The sequence below is a fragment of the Xyrauchen texanus genome, chromosome 28, assembly GCF_025860055.1.
Source record: "Xyrauchen texanus isolate HMW12.3.18 chromosome 28, RBS_HiC_50CHRs, whole genome shotgun sequence".
Classification (NCBI taxonomy): Eukaryota; Metazoa; Chordata; class Actinopteri; order Cypriniformes; family Catostomidae; genus Xyrauchen; species Xyrauchen texanus.
Window position 1 is genome coordinate 23,938,220 of NC_068303.1, and position 13,917 is coordinate 23,952,136.

Below are 13,917 nucleotides of genomic sequence, written 5' to 3' on the forward strand. Positions count from 1 at the left end.
AGTCTTGAGGAAGAGGTCACCTGTGACAAAAACACAAATGCACCAGACAAAGAGCTCTCAAACTTGGAAAACAACACCCAAAACCCTTCAAATGTTATTGAAAGAAGGAAAAAGAACAAGAAAGCAATTGTCATAGAACCGACAACAAATGTTAAGTTGAAGACTCCAATTTTCAAACATACAAACACAACTGTTTCAGAATGCCCTCAAACTGAGACAAGACTGGTGGACACCACAGATACATCACTGACTGAGACTTCAGATACTGCAATGTCATTGGATACAGAATGCAAACTACCAGGAGCTATGGACCCCATGAACGAAGATCTACTACAAATAGAGACTAATGACAAACATACAGAGACAATTGGCATTTCTCACGCTGGAGCTGCCCATACCAATTCCACAGGCTCTCCAGATGCTGCCATCTTTATAGCAGTAGAATCACTGCTGTCAATACATACAGATGTTTCAAAATCAATGCCAATGGATACTTCAACTTTTGTGAGAGCTGAGTGTACACAGAATACAGAACGCAAACCTTTGGGAGCTATGGACACCATACAGAAACATAGTTTGAATCTCTTACAAACAGAAACTGAGAATAGACATTCAGTGGCATGTACCATCTCTCAATCTCTCACTGACCTTACTCCAGATGATGTGGTCTTAACAGCAGAGGAATCTGTGAAGTCAATACATGCAGAGACCTCTGAATCAATGTCAGCAGACGCTTCACCTGAACTGAACACTGAGTGTACAACTCAAAATCCTATCAGTGTCCCAGCAGAGACACAATTCAGTAACTACGCTGAAGCACAGAGGACAGAAGATTTAGAGAGCAGTTTTCTTTTGCAGGTAGGATTCATTTTAGATGTTTTTATTTTCATGTGAATGGACTCATAAATATCATAAATGAATGCATCAATCTACAGCATAAATGACATCACTTTCCAAGCACTTGAAGAGCCCATAAGCGAGGTGGTAACATTCAGTACCCATATGACTGATAAACTATTAAAGGGATAGTTCCCCCAAAAATAAAAATTATCTTTCTCAATTACTCACCATCATGCTATCACAGATGTGCATGACTTTCTTCTGCAGAACACAAAAGAAGATTTTTTTTTGTAGAATACCTCAGCTCTGTAGGTCCATTCAATGCAAGTGAATGGTGACAAAGTTTGAATCTACCAAAAGCATATAAAAGCAGCATACAAGTAATCTATAAGACTCCAGTATTTAAAACATGTTTTTTGAAGTGATATGATAGGTGTGGGTAAGAAACTGATCAATATTTAAGTGATTTTTTTACTATAAATTCTCCCTGACCAGTGATATGCACAAGAATGAATCGCTTAAAACAAAATGGAATGGAAAGTGGAGATTTATAGTAAGAAGGACTTAAATATTGATCAATTTCTTACCCACACCAATCATATCTTTTCTGAAGACAAGGATTTAACCACTGGACTCATATGGATAACTTCTATGCTGTTTTTATATGCATTTTGGAGATTTTAAATTTTGGTCTGTTGTTCAGCAGAAAAAACTAAATCATATACATATGGAGTCGCATAAGGGTGAGTAAATGATGAGAGAATCTTTGGGTTAAAGCAGTTAATTTTCATTCAAACACTGCTTTTGTGTAACTTCACAGGATTCAGGAAGAAGCCATTGGTAATAACTTTGTACAATTTGCGTCATTAACCGTTCATTTAAATAATTTTTTTAAAAAATCAGAACCAAATTGTGGTTCTGATTCAGATTGCTCGGATTTATCAGAATCATGACTATTCTACATTCTACACATATAGCCATACATATATGTTGGACTTCTCACACAGCAGCATCAAATAACAGTAGAACAATTTATAAGTTAATGTTTTTTAATTTAAAGATAATTTAGATATTATGCAATGTTGTTTCTGAGTGGAAACTTGGCTTCCTTGTGCCAGCTGCTGTGTGTTGGCAGTAGATCCTGCAACACTGCTTTTTTTGAGTGTGTTGAGGCCTCAGGGAACACCACGCCTTCAAGAAGGAAGACGCCATTCCCTGCAGGCAGAATTCCTGTTTCATCTGAATCTGTTAATAACAGAGTTGAGAGCAGAGCTGTATTTTCTCCTTTAAAGAGAGCAGGTGCAAGCTGTGGTATAGTGAACTTTAGTGCTGAAATATGAAACAACCCTTTTGCCTTTTTTTTTCTAGTCTGAAGACATGCACGGAGCCAATTCGGATCTATTTGGCTTGAACAAAGCATCCCAAAACAGAGGATTGGGAGCAGATGGTGAGGATAAAACAAGGCATGTAGAGCAGTCCAGGGTGTGGGCTACTTTTGTGGACACTGTTGCTAATTTTCAGCCACTCCTGGTAACCAGTCATGTTTCTGAGGTACGTAAAGTATGTGAATACATTGTGTGGATTCTGTCTTGAAAAACATTCAAGGTTCAACTTAAAGAACTATAGCAACTGCAGTGTAATTAACATTTGGATGAAAATAGCTAAATAAACCTTCAGCAACATTACTTTTTGTATAAAGTGTTTGTTAGCTGTTTAAATGAAGACTTTTGCCCTCAAATGCAAGACCTTATGAACTCCCTGATATCAGATAATGCCAGTCTTCAATCTATCTTTGACATTATGGCTGTGTATCCCTCTTGGGCTTTTGGAGGAAATTGCACAGGAAGGAGTTTATTGGGATTTCCTGTGCTCTGTGCTGCTTTTTTCTGTAGTTGTTATATAATTTTTCCTGTCTGTCTGTTTTAAATTTCTCACTCATTAAATTTACATTCAAATTCTAATACTTTCATTCTCATAGGAAACCAGGTCAAGGGAGGATGCCTGGTGTCTTAACTGGGTATTCACAGAGTCAGAGGCAAGTCTGGCATGGACTTTCCTGCGGGTTTGCAGATGCCGGAACCAGCAAGCCCAATTGAGCCTTACACGTATGACTCATCAGCTGGAAGAAGCAGAGGTACAGTACATTCCATCATTACTTTGGCTTTTCCAAAACCCTACAAATAGCAGTACAGTGAAAAGAAGTGATCAGTCTTCAAGATCTAGTTTGCCACTACTGAGACAAGCCCTGAGCAGCTTTACAAAATGCTCTCCATCCACACTGCAGTTTTCAAGTGTTTTCCAAAAGTGGCTTGTTCACACTAAAATGTATGAGGACTCTTAAATCTCCTTACTGCTTATGTGAAAAATCGCCATTCCATGTACGGTCTGAAATGCAATTGTCCTCGTGTTCCGTCGCCGGACAGATATTCAGAGTAAACTTCCTGACTTTGAGCAGCAACTACAACCATTTAAATATTGATTAACAACATTATTACATTATATTATGCAGACAGATCATTAGGTCATGCTGTTAATGAAACATTTGTGATGAAAGTTTTACTGAGATGTGATATCCCTCTGGGTGTCACAGATCTGCAGGCAGTGTGTATTGGAGCATATAGCGAGGCTGCCGGAGCATGGAGCTAGCGGAGGGTACTCTACTGAGCATGAGCAGAGGATAGAGGGGAGATGGAATGCATTGCTGCTGGATACTTCTACCATGGCACAGTTTAAAAAATCACAGCTTCAGCAGGTTACACATTACCACCAGCAAAAACTGGCTCTAAAAGATGCACTCCACACTCTGGAGGCAGAGCTGAGCACACTGACAATGTGAGTATCCTTGACTTTTCAGGGCAGGTGAAGGTACCTTTGACTTAAAAGATGAGCTTCAATTTAGAACATGTACTGTCTGTGTCTTGTACTGTTCATATTGTACTTTAATTATCAAATGGGAAGAAAATTTGACATGGAATTAATATTTTGAAACATGGTAAAACATAGTAAAAAGGAAAGATAAAATTGTATTTCTTACAATTTTAATAAAACACATTGACAGACTACACTCATTCTCAAATGTTGTCTGATTTTGAATGTTTTCTTTTTTTTTTTAATCAGTCATAGTAATTCATGCGATTTACTTAGATTTCCAGCTACCACAAAAGTTTGGACATCTTAAAAAATTAAGATTTATTCTTTAAAAATGTTTTGTAGACAAATATCAATTTTACCTATGTACCGAACAAATTTCTTAAACTAAAAGTTTAATAAAAAAAAAATAGGAGCAGAATTTGAAGGAAAAACAGCCAACAAATAACCAGTATTACAGTACGAGGGGACTCTTTCAATCCTAAAATACATCCCAGGGACTATTGTAAAGAATCAAAAATATAAGATTTTTTTTTTTTTTTCAACATTTACTTTTAGAGACTCTTTACTAGATTTGCTCTTTCAAAGTTCCGATGACTTTACTATTATTCTAAAGTGTTAAAAATTGTATAACTAAAGAATGTGTCCAAACTTTTAACTGGTAGTGTAGATATTGAACAACACTGAAAAGTAACCACAATTTCCTCACCATTTTGAAGGGATTATATTGAAAGCAGCACCCTGCAAGCAGAAAAACTGAGTGCATTCTTGAAAACTATGCAGAAGAACAGAGGCTTGTTTGAGGAGCTCCTACAGACATGCTGCCAGATCTCAGCCCATCTGAGTGAAGCAGAAGGACTTGTGGTCTGCTTTGAACCAGTTAGAAATTTGCAGGAGAATTGGCAAACTCTGGAAAGGGCTGCTTTAAGGAGTCTGTGGCAAAATAACATTTGCACAGCAGAAGTGTCCGCGCTGCTACAAGAGTCCAGAGAGATTAGATGTGAACTAGAGCTTCTGGAGAAGTCTCAAGGACAGAAAGACTGTCAAAATATATTACAGCAAGCTGTTGAAACTGCTGACCTGATAGTGTTGAGTGAGCGTTACCTGTACCTTCTTGAGCTCTCTCAGGATCTTTCCTTAAGTCCATTGAGGAAGAATGAGCTCAAGGATATTGAGGACACCATGCAGCGTCTTAATTCTCAGCTTGCTCTGGTTCAGGAGAAGTTACATTCTAACACTTCTAATGACAATGAGTGTTCACCGATTATAAGGATTATAAGGGATTATTTCACATGGGCTAAACAAACAGAGAGCAAAGTTAGTAGGAGAAGGAGGTTGTCTCTGTTTCCTGAGGAGGCAAGTCACCAGATCAACCTCATGAAGAAACTGCAATCGGAAATATCTCTAAAGAGGTCTCAAATGGCCTCTGTTTTAAAAGGGCTAAAACAAGAAATTACAGGACTCAGCGAGGGAGATTCCATTGCCATGTTACCCACTCTCAAATCCTTAGAAAATTTGTACATTAAGATTACAGAGAACACTGACTGTACTGTGGTGGAAATGAACCGAATTTTGCAAATGAGAGAAATACTTTGGAAACAGATCGCTGACAGCAGCTCTTGGCTGACCTCAGTATTGGAGGAAGAGTCTGTAAAGCCTATGACTTCTGAACTTGCAACTACCATCCCAGAATTGAGAGTCCAGCTTCAAATATGCACAGAGGCTTTAAAGGAGGCTGAGAAGCAAGTAAATATAATTGAGTCTCTGATAGATGAAACCAAGAATGTGACTCAGGGTTTAAGTGTACCTGAAAGCTTTCAGCTTGTTGACCGGCTTACATCTTTACAAAAAGAAGTTTCAGGGGTCGTGAACCGTAAGCGGGGCTCACAATGGGTGCTGGAAGAGCTTCTGAATGCCCAGGAATCTTCTGCCAAGGAAAATAATGTCATTCAGAAGAGCTTACAAGAGATGAATACTGACATCATGAGGCAAAAGTATCCTTTTACAAGGGATTCTTTCTTTGCTATTGAACATCATAAGCAAATGCTGATGGAGCATCTGTGTAAGGTCCAGGAAATTCCACACTTTCCAGAACCTGAAAGGAATGCGATTCTTCATGCTATACTAGACTTACAGAGGAGAATACACCTACTAGACCAGCAAGCCAAGGAGCAGAAAATCTACCTTAGTTTAAGGCAGCGAATGGAGGACTCCAGAGAGGAAGTGAAGAAGAGCTTGTTGCATATTTCAGACTCAAGCTTCGGTACTGACACAAGGCTAAGCTTCTGTCAGGCTCTCCTGGTGGAGTTTCCCATGTTGAAAATGACATGTCAAGAGGCCATTGACCACCTGGAGGCTATTTCAAAAGATCTCTATCCATCCCAGCTGACAGCAGAACAGCAAAAGTTCACCAGGACCATTGAGCAGCTAGCCTTTTGGGAGCTCACAGTCAGTAATGAGGCTAAAGCCCTGGAGTCCACTCTGGTTGAGGATCTCAGCAGTTCCACAGATATCAGTGTGCTTAGTGACCTTTTCAACAGTATTCGACAAGACCTGAAAGAGACCATCCACTTGGAACCAGAGAATAAGGCTTTGGATGCAGAGTTGCGGAAGCACTGGACACTGATCAGGACTGTGGAGTCTGTGCTACGAATGTTGGCAAGCTGCAGGAAAGGAGCCGAGGCAGAAAGCTACAAGAAAACCATTGCTCTTGGCCAAATAACTCTTAATGATTGCATTAAGCATATGGTAAGCTTAAGACACTTACACTGTGTCTACACTGCCAGCACATGGTGCGACGTGACAAATTTTAAACACTTCTGTTATAATCAACATCAGTGTAGATAGCTTTGTTTGGAGTAATCTAGTTTTGCTGCTTCGTACCACTCACTTTTAAAGCTAATGTATGTTTTTTTTTCAGTGTTAAAATACTTTCTTCTATCCCAGCTTAATATACAGAGACAACTATAAGTAAGCCATTCATAAGTTCATTTTCTCTAAAACTGTAAACATCGTGTCTCTGTGGCGCTATAAATGTTCCTTTGTTTTGAGCGCATCGCTTAGACTTGATCCAACAACTTTATTCAAAAACAACTGCAGGCTAGGGGCATATTTGGAAAACATTGTTTATTTTTGCAATCCCATTCAGTGGCGTTAGTGGCGTATAAATTACATCAGCTTTAATACTGTGACATCTGATTGGTTTAGTAAAAAAACTACATGAATTGAAGTCATTTTTCAGTGAAAACCTGGTTTGGAGTGACATGAGTATGAGTAAATTCTGACATAACATTCATTTAAAAGGTCAAATTGTTATTTATGTGTGAATTGTTTATGCAAGTTCTGATCATTTGAGTTTGGTTGTCCAGGACAAGCTGCTCCAGGCACAGAAGGCATTGAAACATTACCGCTGGGCCATTCAGGGAGCTAGGAGCTTCTTTCAGCAGGTTGAATCCAATCTGATTATTCCCTCTGTCAGCTTCAAAGACTGCAAAGAGGAACAGCGCCATATTCAACAGACTTCTACCTGTCTGGCTGAGGGTTTCAAGGCCCACTTGGCTGAAGTTTGTTCATGCATACCCCAGCATACATGCCTCTCTATTCCTAAAACTGAGCAGCTTCATATCCAGGTTTTGAGTCACTTTTTAGTACAAGATGCCAAATTAGAAGTTCAGGCTCAGCTCAGACTGGAGGCCTTACATAGGTAGGTATCACTCCAATCCTACCCTGTTAATTATAGAGTGTTGTTCTATCAAGCCTAGGTAACCTCCACCTATTATTCAGAGTGTTGCATTCAGAACGCTCTGATTATTTTTGTACCACTTTAGTTTATCACATTCTCAAATCAAATTGAAAATAACAATCTAATTGTTTTTGCATGGAACAACTAGATTGTTGGACCGAAGGAGAAAAATACTTTTAGCTTTTAGGCAATCAAGCATATTCCTCAAAAAGCTTTTCAAATACCTGGCATACAGCACAGTACTTAGAAACATTTATCCACTGAAAACATGCACAGAAACTAACAATTAGTCTGAATGGAATGCATCTATTTAGTTAAATTAAATGTATCTGAGGCAGTTAACTGAATATAATAGTTCAATGTTTCCGCCTCAATTTAGGTGCACGAGAGACCAAAGGGTGCACAGGAGCCACCATGAAGAAATCAGTCTACATCTCAAAAACATTGACTCTCAAATCTCAAAAAGCTTAAGTCAAAAACTGACTAATTTAGAAGCCTGCCAAGACCAACAGCTGAAAGTACAGGTATGTTGACATTCAATGTTGTATTTAGTCATTGTGTGAAAGAATTCACTTCCATCATAGTTTATCATGCATTTTGTCAGATAACAGTTTAAATGCACTGTGGTGATACCCTTGGAGCTCTAATAAAAGATGATGGAAGAAACTTGTTTAAATGTTTGGGGCTAAATCAGATGCAATATAATCTACAAATAGAGTATAGAAATTCTGACTTTTGCATGTTTGAAGGGCTTTTTGTGTGTGGATATATATACACTATTAGGCCAAAACTATGTGGACACACCTTTCTAATAAATGAGTTGCTATTAATTCCAGTGATGACAAATCAGAATGCAACCCCATTCAATGGCATTTTAGGGCATTGCATCTGGTGCTGAATAACTTTTCTGGCCTGCTCCAAGCTCAGACCTGAACCCCACTGAACATCTTTGGGGCAAATTGGAATGGCAGCTGTGAGCCAGGCCCATTGCCCAACATCTTGTGTCTGACTGTTAGCAAATCCCTGCAGCATGGTATTACATACAGTATAGTGGAAAGCCTTGCCAGAAGAGTGGAAGCTGCAGCAAAAGGGGAATTGATGGCTATTTTTTTTTTTATTAAATGTTCATCAAGATCATTGTGTGTCCACAAATGTTTGGACACAGAGTGTATTTGTAATGCAAATTTAGTCTTGTGTAGCAATAAATGCAGGATATGTCAACTTGCAATTAAATTCTCTTCATCTGCAGGTGCTCCTGTCTGAGCTAAAGAACCTAGCTAAAAGGCTGGAGGAGTTGAGAGAAAGCTGCCTGGATCAGCCTTGCAATGCACCTGCTGACCTGATGCTGGGACATCTGTGGAGGTCTTTGGCAGTTCTGCAGTGCAGAGTGGATTCACTCAAAGACAGCACAGCTCATAAAGAAGCAGAGTGGATGGAATTTATGACACGTGTTAGTAATTTAAAAATCTTGATAACCATATTTATTTCTCTCCAGTCTGTTTAAAAGTGGTGTATAATTACTGTTAACAATTTTTGGAAAGTCAGCCTGTGAATGGCTTCCTTATACTAGTCCATCTACATTTAAGCTAAGATAGGAGAAAATGTAAAAATTGCACATTTCACCTTTAACATTTAACGAGCTTGTCAAATTTGTTATGAAGTAAAAAGTTGTTTTGAACTGCTTGTTAATTTGTTTGTGTTCATGTTGGGGTGTGTTGTGCAGCTAAATAAATCAAAGGAAGATCTTGACAGTCTACAGATGGATCTTCCTGACTCATCTTTGATGATGGGATCCCTGGAAGAGCTTCAGGGTGTTCTGACCAAAATGGAGCATCTTCAGGATGGGACTGAGCAGGAGCAACATACCCTGGCTTCTCTACAACACCATATGGCACGATTGCTTGGGGTCTCAAATCTACAGCAGCTGAAAGAGTCTCCTCAAATCTATCAGGACTTGCAGTCTCTTCAGGGACATTGCAGAAGGTATGGCGTATAAACACATGAGTAGTTAACGCATAACATGTCCATACTGGTAAATAAATAATAATAAAAAAAGAAATTATATTAATTTTTTGTCTTGTTTTATAGTAAAAAGACTAAATATCTTCAAACAAGATATATTTACTTCAGAAACAATGACATAATTTACAGTATAACATTTTATCAAAGAAATTTTGCAAAATGTGTGAATTTTATGCTTAAATCCAGGAAAAACATCTATTTGACAAGAGGGTAAATAAAAAAAATGTAGTTAATCCAAGTTAATAGCTAATTAATAATTAAGGTTCAGATATTTTTACTAGTGCTGTCAGTTGATTACATTTTTAAATTGGTATTAATCGCATAATTTGTCATAGCTAATTGTGATTAATCGCAGATTTTCAAAGTGCTGAAATGTTACTGTATATATATATATATATATATATATACTTCCTGTCAAAATGCACTTTATTGTTGTCTTAGAAAAGAAAACAATATATAACAATAATAATCCAAACAAAGCCTTCCACAGAATAAAGATAGAAATTCACTAAAATAGCACCAATTCAAGTAACATTAAACACTTCCCAAAGTCTAAGTGGGAAGTTGACTGATTGAAAGAACTATGCGACCAAAGGTTGAGTATTCATTGCAATGTGCATTCAATCTCTTAAACTCCCATCCTCCACAGACTGTGGCTATTCTCTTTGCTACAGCATTCGTGAAGATGCATTCATGATTCACTCCAGGGTGTCAACACCAGTGTCAATCACCGCTTTGAACTCCACATGAAAAGCACTTACACAAAATGTTTTGTTCTGCCTTTTCGTGATGATTAAGACTTGACATGCTTCTGTCACAAGTCCAAGCTGGGCTTGTTTTGTACAACAAATGGCATTAAGAGGGCCTTTCCCCATTATTTGATCACTGACATGGCTGTTGTGGGTGTGCGTCAGTGTAATGACTTCAGGCGGACACATTGCAAAGGTTCCACCCTGCTCCGACCAGTGTATAAGCTGGTTTATGCTATGTGTTTATCACAATTAAGGATAAAATTCTTAAGAATAAAAACACGTTAAACTTTTTATTTAATTGCAAGCATTAATGTGTTAACTTGGACAGCTTAATTGTTTTTTTACAACCCCCCCCAATTAAAAAATTATTTTGCAGTGCAATATTTAGCTTGTTTTTGACCTGACTAGTTTTATAAATTTTAAATTTGCCTGTTTTTAAAATTACTCATATTGAATATAGTCTCTCTGTGAATATAAGGTAATTCAAGCTGCATGTATAATAACTGGACTAAAATTATCCTGTTGTCAACTTTCCATAAGTGTACATAAACTACCCACAAGCAAGAGGTGTTTAGATTTAAACTTTTTTTTTTATGCATAGTCTCAGAGATAAAAGCAGTAACGTCCGCCGTGAGGCCCTTTTTGAGATACAGGAGTTTGGTCGGGTGCAGGAGGAAATGGGTGCAATACAGCAGAGTTTTCTTTCTCTTTTGACCATCTTGCAGTCTGAGTCTGCTGCTGAACATTTACAGGTTGGTTTTTTTCACTGTCTGTGTTTGATTATGGGGAATGTCCATCTCTTCAGTGATTGATTGTAGATATTGTAATTATTGTGTTGTATCACTCTCTAGGAGGTTAAAGTGGAATTAGTCTCACAGAAGGCTCGACTGCAGGATGTCATGAACAGAGTACAGAAGAGATGGAGTTGTGTACCCCCAGAGATTCAGACCTTACAGGATGAGCTCAACCTCTCCCTGCTGGAGGCTGAGGAAAAGGTATTTACTCTTTGCAATTAAATACTATAATTAAATTTTTTTTTATAGTTTAGAATTTTCAATTTTATTTTCCATTTGTCCATTCAATTTAGGACAGATTTCATTAGTTTTTACATTAAAGAAAAAATAAATTAAATAAACTAAATCATAGTTTAATTAGTTTCAGTATATTTAGTTTTTGTATTTGTTTTAGTTTTTAGATTTAGTTTAGTTTTTTAGCTACCAAAGATAATGGGTTATGGTAAATGGTCTGCACTTATATAGAGTATATAGATTTTGTCCCAATCATCAATTCTCTCTCACACACACACACACACACTCATACACCAATGACAGCAGAGCTGCCATGCAAGGCGCTAGCCTGCCATTGGGAGCAACTTGGGGTTCAGTGTCTTACCCAAGGACACTTTGGCATGTGAAGTCATGGGGGCCAGGAATCGAACCTGAGAAACTATCACCTGAGTCACAGCCGCCCCAAAACTGATGTCATTTAGATATAGTTAACAGCGTTAAATGTCTCAGAGCTTTCTTTTGTCTATTGTTGATATCTTGTGGCATTTTCATGTTTAATAAATATACAGTTAGGTTAGGGTTAGGGTTGATGAAGGCCGTGAGGCAGAATTTTTTGAGTCCTGTTTCAACATGACTGGTGTAAAAATAAAAAAGGGAAAAAGTGTGCAGACCTATCAAAAACTACAATTAATTTTAGGTCATTTGTATTTTTTTGTAATTAGTTGTGGAGTTCTGAAAATGTTTTAGTTTAGTATTTTTTTTTTAACAATAATAAGACTGACTGTTTATCATTTAATACTAGTTATACTGTTATATCAACCAAGGATTCTAGTGCCTTTTCCAGCACATGAAAGTAATGTGCTTGTGTGCTCTTTTTATATTAAATTAAGTTAATACAGTTGTGTTTGTTTCAGATGGATACGGTTATGGAGAGGAGTGGTCCTCTTCATAAAATAACTGAGAAGGTGGGAGACGTAACTGTGGGACTGAATTGTGTACATGCTCTGCTGAAGCAAAGGAGCCCTAATTTCTCTGAGGCTGAACATACACAAAAGGTACATGTGCTCTGCTCTCCTTCACACACACAAAATAGAAGTTTAATGTTTGTATTAAATGTCTGTCATATTACTTTTTACAAAATACAAAAGTTTAAGGATAGCCAATATTTAGAGTTCGGTCAGAGTAGATGCTACATTTAAAGGGGAAGTGTGTAATTTTTTTAATGACTTTCTCCTATTCCAGCTTAGCATTCATTAAAATAAGGCTGTGATTTTTAACCCTTTTAAGCTTGGATGGGTCAGCGAGTGGGCATGCAAGGAAATAAAATCTAAATATGAATAACTACAGTCTTGACCAGCACAAAATAGGTATCATTTTAAAGCTTAGAAGCTCTACTTTACAATGCATGTAGGTGTTATTAACAAAACTGAACAAGTGCTTTGAAATTTGCAGACAAATCAAAGTCAAACTTATCATAGTCATGTGTCATAATTTGTTTGAAAGCTCTCAAAGTGTAGAATACATCCAGCCTATTTGTTATTCGCAGACAAACATATAGTTAATAATATCTAAGTTTTTGTCTTGATATAACTTGTTTCATGTGAACAGGTGTTGCTCATATGCCACGTTTTTGCAAAAAATGAACAAATTAAAATATCACATACCATTACTTAGAGGAGGCGATTTTCTTTAAAATGAGCCCACCCACAAAGTAATCAGATGCAGATAATTAGATAACCCACATGAAGCACAATATGCATCTTGCTATCTGGCTACAAACACATTAACTTTCCTGGATCAGATGGCATAATCAGAAATGCTGTAGTGTCATGGAATGATAAAGCATTTGGATTGGGTTCGGATTGCTCCTACCTGTGGTGATAATCCTCCATATTTGGGCAGAGAGTCATGTCATCAATCGCTCTAATTACATATGGCCACTAGGAGATGGTGCCAAGTACATGAGACAAACTCAATAATGACTTGAATGGCACAGAATGAAATTCATTCTGTGAAATCTCATTACTAAAATCATGTCTGCAACTATGCTAGCATTAAGTCATTGTTGTGTTTGTATGTGCAATTAGTTCTTATGTACAGTTATTGTTTTGTATGTTTGGAGAGGCTTTTGGAGATATGAAGAATATTTCCAGACGCTAGAATAAATTATATTTGTATTGCTGTAACTTTTGATTGCTGCTTTGTATCAGCGCTAAATTTAACTCTGTTACAGATTACATTATTGGGAACAAAACAAAAGCAGTGAAACAGGAAATCTTTGAACACACCTTCAGAGCTTAAAGGGTTTACTGTTGTTTACATGAGTGTTTATTTGTTCAAAGAAACATTTAAAATATGTCTTTAAACATTTTTAGTGGACAAAAACTCTGGAAGACCTAAAGACAATACAACATATTGAATGGACTGTAATTCTGTAAAGCCTTTTTTTGTATTTTTTTTATTGACAAAATTTGTGTGTGCAGTGTATCTGGGATGAGCTGGATCAGTGGCACACTTGTATAGCTGAGCTAGAGGCTGAAGTGCAAGAGCTTGCTGAGGAACAGCCTGAGAGGGCACACATCCTCATGGACCAGCTCACAGAACCACTGCAGCTCTACCAGACCACAGCCAAGCTGGCTGAGCACAGGACCACCCTCATCAGCAAAGTCAGTGAAATGCTATACAT

General features: G+C 37.6%; 1 protein-coding gene across 1 annotated transcript in view; it reads left to right on the forward strand.

The window, feature by feature from the left end:
* Positions 1-13,917, forward strand: part of LOC127621695 (nesprin-2-like) — a 126,606-nt gene that overhangs the window by 53,223 nt on the left and 59,466 nt on the right. The window contains 13 exon segments of the mRNA XM_052095418.1: positions 1-858; positions 2,209-2,391; positions 2,819-2,974; positions 3,431-3,672; positions 4,428-6,456; positions 7,077-7,411; positions 7,830-7,974; positions 8,700-8,900; positions 9,174-9,433; positions 10,826-10,976; positions 11,076-11,219; positions 12,146-12,286; positions 13,715-13,897. The exon segment at positions 1-858 is cut by the window's left edge and continues 1,263 nt beyond it. Coding sequence (XP_051951378.1) covers positions 1-858; positions 2,209-2,391; positions 2,819-2,974; positions 3,431-3,672; positions 4,428-6,456; positions 7,077-7,411; positions 7,830-7,974; positions 8,700-8,900; positions 9,174-9,433; positions 10,826-10,976; positions 11,076-11,219; positions 12,146-12,286; positions 13,715-13,897 — 5,028 coding nt within the window.